The 20,269-nt window shown below is 35.1% G+C and overlaps 1 protein-coding gene across 1 annotated transcript in view; it reads left to right on the plus strand.

Annotated features, from left to right (window-relative positions):
* MALRD1 (MAM and LDL receptor class A domain containing 1) overlaps positions 1-20,269 on the plus strand; it is a 620,077-nt gene that overhangs the window by 172,494 nt on the left and 427,314 nt on the right. Inside the window, exons 16-19 of the mRNA XM_068545334.1 lie at positions 1,935-2,087; positions 2,978-3,083; positions 3,562-3,929; positions 7,527-7,939. Of these exons, the coding sequence (XP_068401435.1) occupies positions 1,935-2,087; positions 2,978-3,083; positions 3,562-3,929; positions 7,527-7,939 (1,040 nt within the window). The remainder of the gene's footprint in view (positions 1-1,934; positions 2,088-2,977; positions 3,084-3,561; positions 3,930-7,526; positions 7,940-20,269) is intronic.

Genomic DNA, 20,269 nt, shown 5'->3' on the forward strand with positions numbered 1-20,269 from the left:
AGTTTCTTAAATTTTACTACTATTTGAATATTCATTTATTTCCACAGCAATATCTCCTGAGATAGCAGATGATAAGTTTCCCTTTCCAGGGATCTATGTGGGATAGATATATAGTAGCAATAACTTGTTTTCTTTCTCTATTTGCATAACAAAAACTGCGGGATCCTATTTTTTTGGATTATCTGAAATAGGAATCAAAAGTATTTGCTTTCCCTGGGATTGAAATAGCATCTACATACTGGAATCTATATATATTTATGGGTTATTTATATTTATAGAGATGGCTGTTGAAAATACGAAGAGTTAAATATTCTTAGCATTTATCCCTAACTTGTCTTATCATTATTGTTTTTCACTTTTGAGTAGCATTTAATTTTGCTTCACCACAGATTTCTAAACTTGAGAAATCTTTATTCTAGGTATAGCAGTAGTCTCTCCATTTTGCTGGTTTCTATTTGTCTCTATTGAAATATAGTTATCTCTTGCTTATTAAAGTTGATGCAACATTCTTAAAGTATTTATTTTAAAATGTATTCATGCATTCTCATTGACTTTTGGTAAAATTTGAAAGTATTCTGCTGGCCATATTTTGGACCAGGAGACCTGATAGAAAACAAATATTTTTTGAGATCACATATTTCGTAGAAACTTAAAAAAAATCAATAGTGATTATGATGTTACTACTCAACTCACGTTCCTCCCCACGTGGAAGGAAGCATTTTCAAAATTAAGCATGATTTATCATTAGGTAAAAATGCCTTTACAATTTAACTTTTTTAAATCTCACTGAGTGATTTACTTTATACTTTTATCTTCTAAATTTATTGTTTACTTCCTAAGTTATTTTTTTAAGGGAAAATCTATATAGTTTATTACTATATCCTTGGATAAAAATATCCAATGGCCAAGGATCCCAGTGTAGTAATCATCAATGGGGGCAAATCTTATTTTGCACTGGAGTCTGTAGTAACACCTGAATATCCACAGTAAGCAAATTCAGATTATGCCTTTTTGGTTCATCCCTTTTCCAATCTAATGACAATTAAAAGTTATTGTCAACAGTTGAAGAAAGAATATTAGACTAGGAGTTAGAATATTTGGATTTCAATCAGCCTCTACAACTTTCTAACTATATGACGTTGGTTAAGTTAAAAACTTCCCTAAACCTTCCTTTCTTCCTCTGTAAAGCAGCAATAATAATACCTTCTCCCAAGAGCTATTGTAAAAGCTAGATTTATATAAAGCCTTCAGTACAGGGTCTATTACATTAGGTATTCACCACATATTAGCTATAATTTGATACTGCTATTATTATAACATCCCATTCTTTCCCTTTCTCTCTCTTTTCTTCTTTTCCTCCTCCAGAATGTATTTGTGTAACTTAACTATTTCTCTTCATATTTACTTGAAAAGTAGGTCAAATTATTCTGCCTTCTGCCAATTAGGTGATGTATTCAATGCTTTGGGAAATAGTAAGCTCTACAAAAATTAGAGGTGAACATTCATATTAAATATAATGGATCTGAATTTTTCAAACATTAAATTTTTTAGAAGTAGCTTTTCAAAATACTTTGTAGGAACAATGCAGTCTTCCAGATGATGTAATAGCAGCAGAGAAACTAACATGAGTGTCAAAATAAATCAGGCAGACCTTGGCAATTCTATAAGCAATGTGGCTGAATGATGCTGTTTCTTAGAATATTTGGAAAATATTCTTAAATTGATAATTTTGCCTTATCAATTTCCATTATGAAAAGCACAATTCTGAGTTTTTGGGAGGATCAGATAGGATCCTTTTTTTCATCAACTGTGGCTTTAATGTACTTAGGGAAGAGTAACAAGGTGATTTCCAAGGGAAGAAGGGTTGTCTACCCTTCTTAAAGTGTGTGATCACCTTGGAGAGCCAACCTAAAAGCTACGTTTTTGTTCTTCAGTTTCCGAATGTGACTTTGAAGCAGATAGCTGTGGTTGGTTTGAAGCAGCTAGTGAGGATGATTTTGACTGGACCTGGAGCTCTAGAAGCAACCTCTCTGCTGATTTTGAGCAACAGGCTCCACCTTGGGATCACACTCGCAACACATCTCAAGGTAAGAAGCATGCACAGTGTCTCTGTACCTACAGACTTTCCCCAGCTTACGGTGGTTTGACCTAATGATATGTCAACTTTATGATGGTGTGAAAGGAGATACGTGTTCAGTAGAAACTGTACTTCACATTTTGAATTTTGACCTTTCCCCGGGCTAGCAGTATACTTGTGATACTCTCCCCTGATGCTGGGCAGAGGCAGAGCCACTGCTCCCAGTCAGCCATGCAATCACCATGGTGGACAATTGATACACTGACAACCGTTCTGTTTTTCACTTTCAGTACAGCATTCAAAAAATTACATGAGATATTCAACACTTTAGTATAAAATAGGCCCTGAGATGATTTTGCCCAACTGTGGGCTAATGTAAATTTTCTGAGCATGGTTAAGGTAGGCTCGGCTAAGCTGTGATGTTCGGTAGGTCAGGGGTATTAAATGCATTTTGGACTTTGATATTTTCAATTTACGATGGGTTTATCAGACGTAACTTCATCTTAAGTCAAGGAAGATCTGTAGTTCACTTTACCTTTGCTCGGGTCTGAGAAGAGAAAGAGAAGCAGTAAAGTTCTGTGTCAACTACAACAAATAGTAGGATAGTTGAATATCGTCGATTATATTTATGTTGTCAACACAGAACCACTCCTTTATGGGTTTTGGAGATAGAATATAGATACATTTTTGGCTGAATTAACTGGAATTACCAGTTGTTTTTGGCATAATTTTGACCTAGCTCTAGATAATAGTTTAATATTTATAAGAGTAAATTTGACTAACAGTCACTTTTGTTGATTTTTAATTGTTGTATAATCTTCAGTGTAGGGTTTACAGACAGATGTCTCATTTTAGAATTTAGTAGATTAAACTTATGGTTTCTTTTCTGTATCCCAATAGGGCACTTTATGTTCATTCTGAAGAAAAGCAACAGCTTATCACAAATTGCTAAACTCCAGAGCCCAACTTTCAGCCAGACAGGACCTGGATGCACATTTTCCTTCTGGTAAATAGTAAAAACAATGGTCAACTACTCTAGCAGCCCGGCGGTTCCAGGCATACTCCGGCATTTACTAGATATTGTAATTTGTCCTGTAATCTGGCTTTGCTTTAAAAATAGCTATTGCATTAGAGCCACACAATTAACATTTTACTTAGGAGCACATTATCAGTATTTGTTGTGTTCTTTCTTAAGATGAAAGGGACTCTCCCTCCAACAATGGATTATAATTTAATTAACACTGCTTCCTGTGTTCTGGACTAAACTCCTTGAGAAAGGTTCATGGGGTCCTGAGAGCCAGAATATGCACCTCGGCAGATAAGCTCTTGCAAATAGGTGGCCACAATTACTGCAATAATAAATAAAGGCATCTAGTTTTATAACTCATTTTTAATTGACTGTTAACTGAGTGGAAGAGTCTAAAAGTTAAATATTTAGTCTATTCCATAAATCATTTCCATTTCTTTTGCTTGTTCTCTTTCAGGTTTTATAACTATGGCCTATCAGTGGGAGCAGCTGAGTTACAGCTACACATGGAAAATTCCAGTGACTCCACAGTACTCTGGAGAGTATTATATAACCAGGGCAACCAGTGGTCACAGGCAACTGTTCAGCTTGGACGCCTTACTCAGCCCTTCCATCTGTCACTACATAAAGTCAGCCTTGGCATTTATGATGGGGTCTCGGCTATTGATGATGTCAGATTTGAAAATTGTATTCTCCCACCCCCTTCGAAGAGCTGCAAAGGGCCAGGTCATTTCTGGTGTCTACACACTAAGACTTGCATAAAAAAGCTTCAGTTATGTGATCTGGTGGATGATTGTGGTGATTATACTGATGAGGTCAGCTGTGGTAAGTACTTTTCTTTCTGGTCCCTCTTACTCATTTTGATGTGATGATCTTGATTGGTTCACTGTTTTCTAGTCAGTCAAGACAAAGGCCCTAAGCATTGTTCCAAAGTCAATGAATGTTATGTGTGATTAATTAGTCAAGCCGTCAGTATTTATTATGTACATTTATGAATTGGATACTAGAGATATAGTGATGAGCACAATTATACAGAGTCCCTGACCTCAGGGAGCTTACAGTCCAATTGAGCAGATAAATATTCACATATTTAAAAAATAAATGTAAAATGACAGTTTTGACAGGAGTTTCAAATGGGGGTGCTATGGCTTTCTATAATTATGGCATTGGACTTTCTAGAGGTGGTGACTTAGCTGAGATCTGAAAAATAATAAGTAAATGCATGTATGCAAAGCCCTGATAGATGACTGCATGGCAGCTGCAAGATACCCAGTATGGCTGGAGTAAGGCAATAAGGGGAAACAGGATGCAACATAAGGATGGAGATGGAGGCCAGATTAGCAGATCTTTGTGGACCGTCTTAAGGAAGTTTTCCGTCATCTGAAGGTTTTTAAGAAGGAAGGTAATATGATAAAATTGGCAGATTTAAAAATGTCACTGTGGATACAATGTAATGAATGGATTAGAGGAGAGTAGATTCAGGAGATTTACTAGGAGGCCGTTGGCAGTAGTTCCCCGGAGAGGGGTTGGCAGCCTGTATCACAGTGACAAGTGGTGGAAATGGATGGACTAAAGTTGGAGGAGGGATATTTAGTAGAGACGTTTAAAAATCTTCTGGCTATAGGGAGCAGAGAGTGAGGTGTCAAAGATAAGCCCCGAGCTTCCGGTTTAAATTACCAAAAAGTTTATCGTACCTGGTGATTATGTATGTCTTGCAATTTAATAAACCTGGCTCCTGGTAGTGCCTAGTGCATTTGCTCCTGAAAATGAGTCAGAGGCTAAGAGATGTTTTTCTTTTTTAATTACCAACATCAGTCAGAGAAAGTTTGCATCTTTCTTTACCCAGAAATAGCAACAATTCTTTAAATTCAAGTTATGTGCCTATTAAATTGGGAGGCTTACCATAAACCAAAGTAAAGCCATCAAATGCTTGGTACATCACAGGAAACATTACATTGAGAAATTTCCATATAAACCATTGTAGAGAGTTTTGCACATATGTGGTATTTAATAGTCAGGCACGTTAAAGTCAGAATTACCATGCAGCTCGTTACACAGCTAATACCTTTAGTGCATATAAATAAAATTGATGATTTCGACAATGACTGTTATAAGAAGTGTTGCTTGTCCTAAAGTAATTTATTTTTGCAAATTTAGAAAGCCTTTTCATCTTTTTCATGCACTTCAAATCCCACTTCTTAAAAAACGTTGATCTGTTACTGAAAATAAGCAAATTATCCTTCAAACTTCTCAGCATTAACTGAGTAGAAGGGGATTATCAAAATACTTCTTGTGACTAAGTATCAGTGAAAGGAAATAGTAGTGACTGTCAGTTTCTCTCGCAGCCTTCCATCTAGACATAGTAATTTTTTTTAAATGGAGACTTCCTTTTTACTTTTTTTTTTTTTTTTTCTTGGCTGCGCCACGCGGCATACAAGATCTCAGTTCCCCAACCAGGGATCGAACCACACCCCCTGCAGTGGGAGTGCATAGTCTTAACCACTGGACCGCCAGGGAAGTCCCTAGACATAGTAATTTATTAACATAGAATGCGTTAGACATCCAGAAATTGTTGCTCTATTTTCTAAAGTATGTTTAGAACGTGGTCTTTCATTTAAGGGTGGAGCCACGTGCCTTCCCTTTTGAAATAAAAATTGAGCATGCAGTCAGTATGAAGACAGGCAATGTAAAAATCTGTTGGCTTTAGTGCCAGTTTTATGTCAAAAACCTCAGTAGCTTGACATCCCCCTTCCTCTGCACAACCCAAGACTGACACCTGCAGGGGACCTGTGGGGTCCAGTTCACGTCCCAGCTGCGTTGATTAGTCACAAGTGAGGAAACATCAAAAGAAAGCTCATCTCCCATTTGCCATTTACTCACTTGATTCCCTTCATTAGGTCTAAGCTCCTGTTCTGTGGTTTTCAGAGACAGATGATTTGTTCTTGCCTGGCTGCATTTATTCACATATCCTTTTATTTATTGTTTCAGAATATTTGTTCACTTTGGCGCCAAGTGCCGTTATAAGATGAATGGTTAAAGGCCAGCTGACGTTTGTCTTTCAAAAATATTAACTTATGTAAATGAAGCTAAAATGTGGAACTCCTCCTTAATTTAAAATCCTGTCCCTTCTGCCCAAATACTGGCAAATGTATTTGTATACAAATACAGTATTTGTATATTCTATCCCATTTATTCTAAACAAGTACTTGGTGTTGACAAAATCATCACATCTTGAAAAATGCATACATTCCTATATCCGACAAATGTAGGTAGAGTATTCAGTTGATAAGGGACTGGTCAATTCTTTAAAAGTGCTTTGAATTCTTCTACTGACTGAAGGAAGTTAGAGGTTTAAAAGCACCAGCTCAAAGGAGCCACAATCCAGTGAGAAGAAAAGATTACCACTGAGGAGACACAGCTAAGAACTGGCAAAATAGGTATAATAATCATAAATAGAGATAGAGAGAGGGGTGAGAGGTTTAGGGCACGTTGGTAAATTGGTGCATGCCAAGGGGAAAAGTAGTTGCGGACGAACAGGAAGTTATTTTAATCTGGGAAGAGTGAAGCTTGAAAGATAGAGAAGTTTATATTTAAGCTGAGATTAAATGAGTCAATATTAAAGGATTCTCAGTAGAGAAAAAAATGATAAACTACCATTTAAAGATGGTCATTCTTTTACAAGTGTGGAGGGATGCTTGAAACTGGGGCAGGATGGAACCAGAGAGAAGAATTTGATTTCAAAGTGAGGTCTGGAGAATACCTGCATCAGAATCATCTTGGGTGCTTGTTAAAAATATGGAGTCTTGGGCTTCACTCCATACCTAACATAGTAGTATTTGTGCAGGACTTTACCATGGAGTAAGCAATTTTACCATGCACCCCAGGGGATTCTGAAAGATAGAGATCTGTTAAATTATGACTCTTGTTAGCCCTGCATGTTAGAGTCACCAAGTGAGCTAGTAAAGTATCCTGATGTTTGGCTACACCATTTGAACTACTTAAATCAACATGTCTGGAGGTGAATTCTGAGCTTTATTGTTATTTTTTTTTAATGTTCACTGGTGATTGGAACATTCAGCTAAAGTTGAAATCCACTGAGCCAGAAGTTTGTTGCAGCAAACCAGCCATGGGGTAGTGATCATTTGCATAGAGTTATGGTAATAACAGTGGGCAAGGGATGGGTAGAAAAGGCATTTGGGAAATAATGGCCAAAGTAATTCCACCTTCTGGCTATAAAATATTATTATTTGATGTATTATCTAGGATTTAGTTACTCTTTTAAGCATTTTGCTTTAATGTTGCATTAAAAAAATTAAAGTGGTTTACCTTGGCAGGAGCAAAGTATCAACTATTGATAGTATTCCCATTCATAGTTATTTTCGTCCTTGATTATCTTTTGATTTTATGTCATGCCAATTTCAGTACCTGAACTTCAATGTGACTTTGAAAATGGAATTTGTAACTGGGAACAAGATACAGAAGATGACTTTGATTGGACCTGGAACCAGGGTCCAACGTCAACACTTAATACAGGGCCGATGAAGGATAATACTTTGGGCACAGCTAAAGGACACTATCTCTACATAGAATCTTCTGAACCACAGGTTTTCCAACACCGAGCTGCTTTACTCAGCCCGATCCTTAATGCCACTGATGTAGAGGGCTGCACCTTCCGCTTTTATTACCACATGTTCGGAAAGCACATTTACAAGCTGGCCATCTACCAGCGAATCTGGAACAACACAAGAGGACAGCTGCTATGGCAGATATTTGGGAATCAAGGCAACATTTGGATAAGGAAACACCTCAACATTTTTAGCAGGAGGCCTTTTCAGGTATGGATAATGGGCTTCACAAGGTGTATTAGAAATGCGTCAGGATGTGTAAGGAATATGAAAGATCACTATATTCTTGAATTAAAAGTAAGTGAAATTTGATCAGTTACTTTGACACACATTTGTCATTTAATTAAGGGTGTACCAAAGCTCGTTAGGTTGCTTTCCTCCTTGACTACCCACACTAATGTGTGATTAAAGTCTCTAAAGCTGGACACATGGCATTGGACGCAGCTGCAGGTTCCTCCAGTTTTAAGTAATTGTTGTGCTGAAATGAAAAACTTGGAGGAAAAGAGTTTCACGCAATCTTTTGTCTTCTGCAAAAAGTTCAGACTCTCAAATTTGTTATTTTGAATCTATCATTTGACTTTTTCACATTTTCGTAGGTAAGCAAAAAACATCCAGGAAGAGTGCAGGCTTTGTTGGAAAAGCTATTCTGGGGCAGAACCAGAGTTTGAATCTAGGTTTCGTACTCCTGGTGGAATATTCTTTACTCTAAATCTTACCTACCTTCTCCTGAGAGTCAGACTTGCAATGGAAAGTTCAAATGCTTATGTGGCTTTTACAATTTTGTGAAGGACTTTTGCATATATTATCTATTTGATTCAGCAATTCCTTGAAGTGGCTAAGTCAGAAATCCTTTTTGCCAATTTTATAGATATAAAGGAAAAAACTCATGTTGTTGTTTATCCCTGGCCAAATAGATGGTAAGCAGGAAAGCAAGGACTTGGACTAGGACCCACAAGTGTCTAGTTAATTCATGTTCTTTCTGCTTCCAATATATCATACAGCCTGTAACATGTAGGAGCGTTGAATATTGTTTTCTCCTTTTGGCCAAATAGATCTACATATGATATATTGGAAGAAAATTCTTACCTTTACTGGCTAAACTTTTTTTTTTTTTTTTTTTTGCATATACCAAACTTCTCAGTTACCCTAATTGAAAGCACTGTCTTTATCTGAATGTCTTGAGTTAACAGTTTTGTAGCCAAGAACTTAGCTCCAGGTCAGCTGGTACATCAATGCCATCATGGATGTACATTGTACGTGCTCAGTAGAGAACACATTGGGATTGGTGATTTGTCCAGATAGACATAAGCTGAAATCATGAGAACTAATCTGCCATGTGCAGAGTGATATCTTGCAGTTCAGCCCCAATGGTAAGATGCATGTAATGGTGTGAAATGAAATTGAAGCGGGATCTTTGACTTTTATTTAATAATGGCTTATCCACTTCAAATTAATTCTTAGTCTAATCAGGTCAATTGTAATTTGGGCTTAGCTAGTATTTAATGGATAAACTCTGCTAATGATATTTAGTCGAACATTGGTTTCCAGAAGAAAATCAGCTTGACACGGGAACAGCTTCAGAGTCAGTTGACCATGGAACTAACCAAGGAATCCTTTGGTTGTGAATCTAAAACATAAATATTGAGGTTTGAAACCCATCCTGGCTTACACAGAATGCTCTATTTGATTTTATCCAAGCGTTCTTTTTTTAAAAAATGAATTTTAGGCATGAAAAGATGAAATCAGAGATTCTGCATGCTGTGTAGATGATTTGTTTAAGATAGGAAGGACTGGGTCCAGTTTAAGCAACAGGATGTGTTTGTTCATTGGGAAATGGATACACGTAGCTTCTGTTCTAGCGAGCAAGAGCAACAACAACCAACGTTTTCATTAACTGTGATCCTGCAGGTGAAATTACCTGGTATCATGCCCAGCAGATAACAGGTACTCATTAAATATTTGTTTAAAAGAAAAATTCAAAGATTTTTCAGGATCATTCATTTAAAATGAAATACATAGGATAGGACCAGATTGTACATGCAGGTATAGGAACTGTTTGGCTTATTAATGTCAGTTGAAATAATCAGCCACTGCTTTTATGTGTGGCATGGTCAGCAAGTCATTGCATATAAAACTTCAGGTCAAACTTCTAATTTTTATTATGAGCTTTACTGAGATATAATTGATGTATTATAAACTATACATATTGAAAGTTTTGAAACCATCACCACAATCGAGATAATTCAAATATAAATGTACTGCATTTCTAAAACTTTCCTGATATCCCTTCGTAATACCTCCTTCTGGCCCTCACTTCCATCCCTGATAACCACTGAACTTCCTCTCCGTATACATTAACGTACACTTCCCAAACTTTTATACTATAAGTGAAATAGTACAGTATGTACGTTTTTTCTGATGTATTTCATTCAGTATAATTATCTTGAGATTCATTCTTATTACAGAATATATCAATACTTCATTTTCTGTCGCTGAATAGTATTCCATTATATGGATACAGCATAGCTGCTCCATTTACCTATTGATCAGAATATGGGTTGCTTGTAGTTTGGGCTATTATAAATAAATCTGCTGTGAATATTTGTGTGTAAGTATTTATATGAACATCTGCTTTCATTTCTCTTGGGTAAATACCCAGGAGCGGAATGGCTGGATCATATAGAAGGAGTATGTTTAACTTTTTGAGAAACTCTTCCACTGTTTTTCAAAGTATACCATTTTTTTTTAACATCTTTATTAGAGTATAATTGCTTTACAATGGTGTGTTAGTTTCTGCTTTATAACAAAGTGAATCAGTTATACATATACATATGTCCCCATATCTCTTCCCTCTTGCATCTCCCTCCCTCCCACCCTCCCTATCCCACCCCTCTAGGTGGTCACAACAAAGTATACCATTTTTGATTCCCAGCAAAATATGAGAGTTCCAGTTCCTCCACATCCTAGTTAATACTTGTTATTATCAGTCTTCTTAATTTTAACCATTCCAAGTATACAGTGGTTATCTCATTGTGGTATTGATTGCATTGACCTAAGCATTCATTATGTTGAGCGTATTTTTATGTGCTTATTTGCCAAACGAACGTCTAGTTTCAATTGTCTGTTCAAATCTTTTGCCCTCTTTTTAAATTGGGGTTTTTTGTTTTCTTATTATTGAGTTGTGAGCTTTTAAAATATTTTCAGGATGCAAACCTTTTATCAGTTATATATGAATTACAAGTATTTTCTCCTAGTTTGTAGCTTGTCCTTTCATTCTTTTAAGAGATTTTTTTGAAGAGCATATTCTTTTGAATTTTGGTGAAGTCCAACTTACCAATATGTTATCCTATGTATCAAGCTTTTGGGTTGTATCTAAGAAAGCTTTAACTAACTCAGACTCCCCAGAACTTTCTCCTCCTCTCTCTCCTCTCCTTTAGAAACATCAATTACACATAAATTAAGCTGCTCGAAGTTGTCTCACATTAACAAAATGAAGACTAAAAGTTATACAGTCATCTCAATACTTGCAGATAGAGCATTTGACAAAATTCAGCAATTTTTTTCTTATTAAAAATCTCTCAACAAATTAGGTACAGAAGGAATATACTTCAACATAATAAATATTGTAGGTCCACAGATAACATTAACTCAGTCATGAAAAGCTGAAAGCTTTTCTTCTAAAATCAGAAACAAGACAATGAGAGGCTCACTCTCACCATTTCTATCCAAGGTAGTACTGGAAGTCCTAGCCAGAGGAATTAGGCAATAAAAATAAATAAAATGCATCCAAATCAGGAAGGAAGTAGTAAAACTGTCTGTGTTTGCAGATGACGTGATCTTGTATATAGAAACCTCTAAACACTCCACCAAAGAACTTTTAGAACTAATCAATGAATTCAATATAGTTGTATGATAGTAAATCAACATACAAAAATTAGTTTCATTTCTATGCAAACAGTGGATGATCTGAAAACAAAATTAAGAAAACAATCCCATTTACAATATCACCAAAAAGAATAACTTATTTAGGAATAAATTTAACCAAAGAGGTGAAAGATCTGTACACTGAGAACTGTAAGACATTATTGAAAGAATTTGTAAGACTAGTAAATTGATAGATGTCCTATTTTCATGATTTGGAAACATTAATATTGTTAAAGTATTCATACTACCCAAAGGGATCTATAGATTCAGTGCAATCTCTCTTGACATTCACTTTTTATGGAATTAGGAAAACAATGCTAAAATTTGTACAGAATCCCAAAAGACCCTGAATAGTCAAAGCAGTCTTGAGAAAGAGGAACAAAGCTGGAGTCATCACTGTTCCTGATTTCAAACTGTAGTACACAGTACTTATACTCAAAACATTTTGTTTCTGGCTTAAAAACATACACATAGAGAACCCAGAATAGAGAACCTAGAAGTGGACCCAAACATATAGTCAACTAATCTTTTTGAACGGTTGCAAGAATACATGGGGAAAGGATAGTCTCTCTTTAGTAAATGGTACTGGGAAACCGGAAAAATATAATATTATCTTGAATGTTTTGATTTTCAAATTCAATATGTAACAACTCAAAGATTAATAATTCCAGTGATTCCTTGAGTAAACTGTTTTTCCAATAAGATCACAATTTAGTAAACTAATAATTTTGACTCTCCAAATGCTACCCTGGTGGTCTGAAAAATGTGTTTATTTATGGAGAATGATAGATTGATTCCAAAAGGCTAATTTTCAAAATATATGAATGTTGTGAAATTGTACCTATTTTCCCTACATGTTTCCTAAATATATTTTAGAGGACACTTCCAGATTTCCATAATACAGAAAAAAAAATTATTCTGTAATAGCCTTATGTAGGAGAATAATGGCATGGAAGCTACCTAAATGTCCATCGACAGATGAATGAATAAAGAAGATGGGATATATATATATATATATATATATATATTTATATATTTATATATATATATATATATATTTATATATATATATATATATATAAAATGGGATATTAGCCATAAAAAAGAATGAAATAATGCTATTTGCGGCAACATGGATGGACCTAGAAGTTGTCATACTAAGTGAAGTAAGCCAGAGGGAGACAAATATACTGCTTATATGTGGTATCTAAAAAAAGAATATACAAATGAACTTATATACAAAACAGAAATAGACCCACAGACATAGAAAACAAACTTATGGTTACCAAAGGGGAAAGGAGGGGTAAATTAGGAATTGGGATTAACATATGCACACTACTATATGTAAAATAGATAACTAACAAGGACCTACTGTATAACACAGTACCCAATATTTTATAATAACCTATAAGGGAAAAGAGTCTGGAAAAGAATATATATATATATATATATATATATATATAGTCTGGAAAAGAATATATATACACATATTTATATGTATAACTGAATCACTTTGCTGTACAACTGAAACTAACACACATTGCAAATCAACTATACTTCAATTCAAAAAAAAAAAAAAGCCTTCCTTCAGTTTTTTAAAACATTATTTAGAATTTCTTAGAACTCCCTGCTAATTCATTTCCCCAGCATGCATTTTGGATAGGAGACATCTCTCTTTTTTCTGAGTTTATACCATCGGCAGGAAATTTCCATGAAAAATCAGTGCATCAGAACTTGTTAATAGAGCACCCTATTTGCAGGGTCATATTCGCATGTCAGCAAGGAAAAATATTTGAGCCATGCTCAGTTGTAGAGGTTGCTGAATGAAAATGAGAAAGAAGGGACACTTTATTACAACTATTTTGAAGGAAACTCAAATGATAGCTTCTAAAGAGGTTTCAACTCTTATAATACTGATCATTCTCCTGCCCTGCTGAAAGGACCATTTCTAACAAAGGGAACAGAATGAGATTCTTCACCATTTCTGCTCTCACCTACACATCACATTTTTACTTACACTTAAATGAGGGTCTAGGTACATAATGAGAAGTAACTGTTTCACACAAATACCTATTATCTGATGTTTTCAGCAGCCTTTATTGGTGGTGCACCATATCAGAATCATAAAATACTCCATTTTGAATTATTTAACAATAAAATCAGCTCAGGCACTTTCTCACTGAGTATTTGACCGAGTTGTACTCTTGAACCTCCAATAGTAAGAATTTATTACTTCACGGGGTTTTCCCATCCTACCTTTGGACACACTGACAGAAAATATTTTCTTATTCAGAATTGAAATCTGTCTCCCTTTTGCTTTTCTCTTGGAGGATTGAGTTTCTTGGCATGGATTCAGTATCAGCAGCAGTCACTGATAAGTACTGCAAAAAACCTTGTTTAATGCAACTTATTAATTCTTTGGCACCACAGGAACCAGTATTTACAAGCTTCTGCTTACTTTTTCCTGACATGACCTTGTTTTCTGAAGTATATCTTTGTGTATGAGGTAGGCCCAAGGAGAGGACATGGGCTTTCAAAGAAAATATTCTTTGGCCAGACCTCTTAATGCCACAGAACTTTCTGACTAAATCTGAAAGAATTGTGTAGTGTTCTGGTAACATCCTTCAGTAATAAAGAAAAAGAGATTTTTCCCCGATGGATTTTGTGAAAAGATTTTAAAAATCTTATTCATAATCATAATTTACTTTTTCATATGTGGGATATATCTTTAAATCCTAGGTGATGCATCATTTTTCAGTACTTCTAGGGAAAATGTTTCATAAGTTATGTTGCAAATAAAATAGGACCATGTTTAATAATGTTAAGTTGATCCCACTTTTTTGCGAAATTATATACAGAAATGCTAAAAGTATAAATTATTTATGCAGCCTCATATAACATTTGTCTTCCAAGTGTGTAGAGTTTGCTAGAATTTGCATTGAAAGGTTTTGAATAGAATCTGCTGGCTTGAAGCCTGTGTAAGCAACACTCATAGATCTGTTGCTTACTGAACAGCATACTAAATCTTACTTTACAGTCTTAAGTTTCTCATGGGCTAAGTTCTTCCACTGAATTCAAATATAACCACAGCTTTGTGTGTCAGCTCTTTATCACATCCTGATACAAAGTGATGAGCTTGGTTTCTGGTGTGAAGAATGTGTGAGTAGAGAAGGGAAGAAAAGTTTAGGTAGAGAGTATTACAAGAATGCAAGGTTCAGAAAGCAAGTCTAATTTCTTAATAAATCCATTATTTAAATCCTACTCATTATGACTTATGTAATACTAAATGGCATCTAATATTTTTGACCCTCCAAAATTACAGTAGAATATTAATATGGGTCATTAAACACTGGAAATATACTTTATATTATTAATATATATTATATACTATGGGTCATTTAGAAAGCGATAGAAATTAATACATGCTATAGTAGTATCCAAAATATTTATATATCCATGCTGAAAAGAAACAGAGAGAGAGAAAGACAGACTTGGGTTGTTGGGTTTAACTTTTTAAAATCGCTGATCGGTTGGTTAAAAAAAAAAAAAAGTTAGAAAAATAGTAATTATGAATGTTTTAATTCCAGTGTGTCTTATCCCTTTTCAGTCTGTGGCCTATTTGAAACTTCATGTAACTATGCTTTGGTTTGCTTTTGTCTCTGGTTTGGTTTCTTTTTGTCCCTGGTGTTGCATATATGAGCCATTTGGGTCCTTTCTACTCATGCATACTTCCAATTCCAAATCCTTTTACCCTCCCTTCTGGCTAGAGTGGTAAAATGGAGTGAGAAAACATAGACGCAGTGTGTGTGTGTGTGTGTGTGTGTGTGTGTGTGTGTGTGTGTGTGTGTGTGTGTGTGGAGGGGGGTGTCGCTGTGTCTGATTTTGCCATAGCGAGGCTGTACAGCTGAGGGGCTCTGAATGCGGTTGAAATCTCAGTTGTGAGGTTTATTTGCCATTTTGGAATTTGCGCAAAAGTGCTGGCTATGCTAACAGCTGCCATGCTGGTCTCTTTTCGAGAAAGTTTTAAACTACACTTGTGTGAAGCTGCAATATGAGGAAAAGTGCATTAGATTATCAGGGCAGGATTATTTTGCTAAAAACTATTCTCTAGGTAGCATACGGGATATGTGTCTTCTTATTCAGACAATGTCTGTGTATTAATCTGGATAAAGAAAAGCAATAGTTTATTCCGCTCTGATGTATCGTTCACCCTCTAGGAATAAACTCTATGAAATGTCTTTCAAATGTGTTTTTCTCTGCTGATACAAACTTATTTTAATCACGTGTAACATTTCAAATTTGCCTTTTCTTTGCAAGTGTTTTCTTTTTTGATTTTTTTTTAACAGTATAACATATTGAACCAAATAGTTTTGCTTGCTTATATTAATGACACATGATTTTGGCTTTCATCTTCAGTAGAACATCAGTGTGTCAGTGTTCGCCAAGAAAAAGGTATGGGACCTGTTTGTAATTCTTTGTCAGGTGATTGCTTTATCTTGATTTATACCTTTAAACTTTTTCGCATTCAGCAGAAAATATTGTGTTGCTATCTGTGAGAACAAAGAGATATATACCAATTTATGCTCTGAGTGCAGCCTCCTTCCAGAATTGTTTATAGAATGTATCAACTCACAACAGATTAGGGACACAATGCCTTCTTCCTTCTTAAACATGTCAGATTGATGATTTTGGTTTAATCCAAATTTTTATATTAAAATTTTTAGTAAAGTGTTCCTTTATAAGATAAAAGGAGATTGTAGGTGATTATTATTCTAGTGCTTCCCAGAATTTCAGTGTCTAAAAGAAACTCAGTGTTCTTGGTCTTCACAAAATTACCCCCTCTTTTATCAGGCTTGCCGTTTTTAACTGCTCTAGGACGTGTATGGAAATTATTTTCAAAACAGCATTGTCAACTATGGCCAAACTGAAATCTGATTATAAACTTTTGAAAGCTAATTTCTTGAAATAAAATTCAAGAAATCATCTTCCAAGTAACATTTTTTTTTTTACCCAAACACTCATTCTAGTTTGCTTTGTCATGTCATTATTTGTGTTGGAAACACAATATTTCATTGTTACCATCTTGAACATTTTATTGAACTTAAAAATGATTAGGCCCATTTTGCACTTGTGTAGAAGATGTTCTTTACATTTTATGATATAAAGCCTTCTGCCAAGGGGAGAAAAAAAAAACATGAATAAATGTAATTCTTAAAAACGTTTAAGGTTAAAGATGTTTACTGATCCCTGAACCAGTCTCCAGGAGGATTAAGGGTGGAGAATGAAGATGGAGAAAAATTGTAAAAATGGTGAAAAATAGAAGTCAGGCCCCATAATCCCAAACTTATGATCTATTGGGGAATTCTGTGAAGTACCTAAAGCCTTTACACTGAATATCTGACAAAGGACTTTTTTCTTCCCAATTTCTCTGCAAGTTGCTATCTATGGAAATTTTATTTGCATTTGGAAACTTTGAAATTTTCAGGACATTTGAGAGGTTTGTAAGACTACTTTATGATATTTGAAATGAGGACTATCCTGGAAAATCTGGAATGTGTGTCCTTGTATATAAATACATCCTTATCAGGTATAGGCTATTTGCATACTTCTGTGTCTCCATGCACATATGTATATGGGCAAATGCATATAAATATATTTTCTATTATTAGCAGGATTACTGTGGTTTTCATTTGTATGTATCATAAATATGATCATCCTTTTAACTGCAGGGCTCCGATTATTGCTTCAATCAGTACAGAGCAGTCCTTTGCCCACTGTGTTCCTGGCTGTAACTTCATCTTAATTATAACACAGTCAAAAGCAATTAAAATATACTAGGAAGTGTCAAAAAAGCTAGGGAGCACCCAGGCTCTATCTTAGGATAAGGCTGTATTTTTCTTTATCAAATACCTTGTGTAACTACTTGTTTTGACCTCCAAGACTCTATTGCCCCTCCTATGTTGTTGTCCCTGACTTTCAGATCTTTGATTTGATTACATTCTAAGATTTATTCTTGCTACTTTCTTGGGTTCTCTGCTCTCATAGGTAGTGACAGCTTCCTCTATAACTCTTGGCATTATCTTTGCTCAGATAACTGCTAATGATCAAGGTAGGTGTATTATGTGTCATTCTATCTAAGTCAACTTTATGCATTTGGAACTACAATTCCTAGTGTTATTCTTACATTGCAAATTATAGTGCTATACTGCTGCCACAATTTATGCAGTGTTGGAGAACTTTACATCGACTTTGAACTACTGTTTGGTGTAAAATATGAGTTAATTTTAGTTTGTGTTTTCAGTAGCTCAGATTTAAGTGGTATTTTTGGTACAATAAATTTAACTTTTACTCATTTGTCTTTTGCTACATTTTGCATTTGTTCTCATGGCCCATTAGTTTCCATCACAGTGATAGCCAAGTTGATAAGTCATCCTTATAAGCAGCCTTGCTTCCTTCCATGTCTCACTCTCCTCATTCTTTCTTCCTGAGTTAACTTCTCAAAATATGTACTTTCAGTATTTAACCTTATATTAGGTAAAATACATTGATATTCTATTTATATCTCCAAAACCTAGACTCCTGCCTCTAAAACCACCAAAAGCACATAAAATGGAAGGTTACTATATAGAAAATATGGCTTTACAGATTAAGCTATAATTTTCCAAAATACTTAAAAATCTTGTCACGGTTATGCTTTTCATTTTTGTAAGCTTCACCTAAAAGCAGGGCTCACCCAAGGTTATACCTAAGAGTAGAGTACATAAAATATATTTTGCATTTCAAAAGTTTATCTAAGACGTTTAAAATTGAGAGCATCTACAAATATTCCTAACACATTTTTTTTCCGGTTTTGGATCTAAATTGAACACAAAACTTTTCAACTTTGATAGAAAGGAAATAAGGTTTCTAAAAACGGCAAGTTCAAAACAGTTTAGCCTAAATTATTCAGGATTAAGTGATTTAAGATATTTTTATATTTTTAAATTATTTACTTAAAAAATGAAAGGCTGTGAAAGAACCTTTCAATTGTTATTGATTCTGACAGTCAAAACAGTTTTAATCTATACCAGGGGTTTGCAGACTTTTCTCATCAAGAGCGAGGTAGTAAATATTTTAGGCACCATGAGCCATAGGGTTGCTCTGTGACTACTCAACAGAGTCATGGTAGAATGAAGGCAACTTAGAGACTTAAAAACAAATTGAGAGTAAAAAAATTGGTATGTCTGTGTTCCAATTGAGAAAACAAACTTTTTTTTTTAATGAAGCTTCCAATTAAAGAAAAAAAAACTTTATGACTTTGTTGAACCCCGATCTTTACAATATGCCACTATGGATTCCACAAGATCATTATATTCTTTCAATATTATAATAGAAATAGGATTATTGTTGTTGTTGATCTTAGAAATTGTATGTCATCCTTAGACATGATTCTTTGTTTTGTTTCTGTTTTTCTCATGTTGCCTCATTACCAATTACCAGTTTGAACATAACATTTGAATATTTCCAAGCATTATCATTTGTTTACGTTTGTTTAAAAGGCTGCATAATTAGACAACACTTTCAGGCCTTTTTTCTCTTACCCTGTAGACAGATCACACTGATTATTAACTGAAAGGTATATGGGGAATTGTATCAATTCTTCCCAATCATCTAGGTTTAGGAATACATACTAAAAACAAGCTTGGAAAACAAACGGTCTTCTGCCGACTCAGAAGGCTAGGATGTGAAGTAATGGTTTTCTGATGAGGTGAAAACAAAATGTATGTTTTCCGAAGGCTTAATAGAAGAGGCTGAAAAGAAGTCACTAACACAAGGATGGAGGAGATGCAAAAGAGCATGAAAGTGAGGGTTTGACAGGGCAACCTTATTTTTAACTCTCAGATTCTTATGAATTATATGGAAGTGAATGTCCTATCCTTAAATTACGCCAAAGGAAACACTTTTAATAATCTGTATGGTATGACTTTCCATTCTCCTACCTAACGCTGTGTCCTAAACTGTCTAGTTTTTAAAGAATAGTCTCTTTAACCCAAGGTTTAAGATGTTAGGTGATATTGATTTTTGTATTAACCACATCACACCATGCCGTTTGTACGCATGATTTACTACATTTATTCCTCCATTCGCTGCTTCCTCAGGTGTCTTACCTTCCCTTGCTTACTTAGATAATTTTATGTAAAATTAATTTTTAAGAGATTAGTGAGAGGTGAAACTTTGGTTTCCATGGGATTCAAAATTAGGAGGGCTTCAGGGCTCATGACTTTTGTTTTTAAAGGCCGTTGCTTACTTGCATTTTCTACAGAACCAGCAGATATGTCAACGTGCAATTCAGAAAGCAAACTGTTTTATATGTATATTTCGATTTTAGATTTACTTTGAGACTTAATTATTGCAAAGTTCATCTACCTACCAGAAAAAATGTAGACGAATGGTTTTGTGTCTTGGTCTCTTTAACACCTGTTGAAAACATTGTGGCCTTGGGTGTGAGTTAAGAACAAAGACAGCTGTCCCTGTCCTGTGGACGCCTGTCTGTACCTCCTGCAGAGGCCCCATTGAACCAGGACAATGAGGACGGGGCAGTGAGGATGGTATCTCAACTGATGTTCATTGCATTAG

The sequence above is a fragment of the Eschrichtius robustus genome, chromosome 1, assembly GCF_028021215.1.
Source record: "Eschrichtius robustus isolate mEscRob2 chromosome 1, mEscRob2.pri, whole genome shotgun sequence".
NCBI lineage: Eukaryota > Metazoa > Chordata > Mammalia > Artiodactyla > Eschrichtiidae > Eschrichtius > Eschrichtius robustus.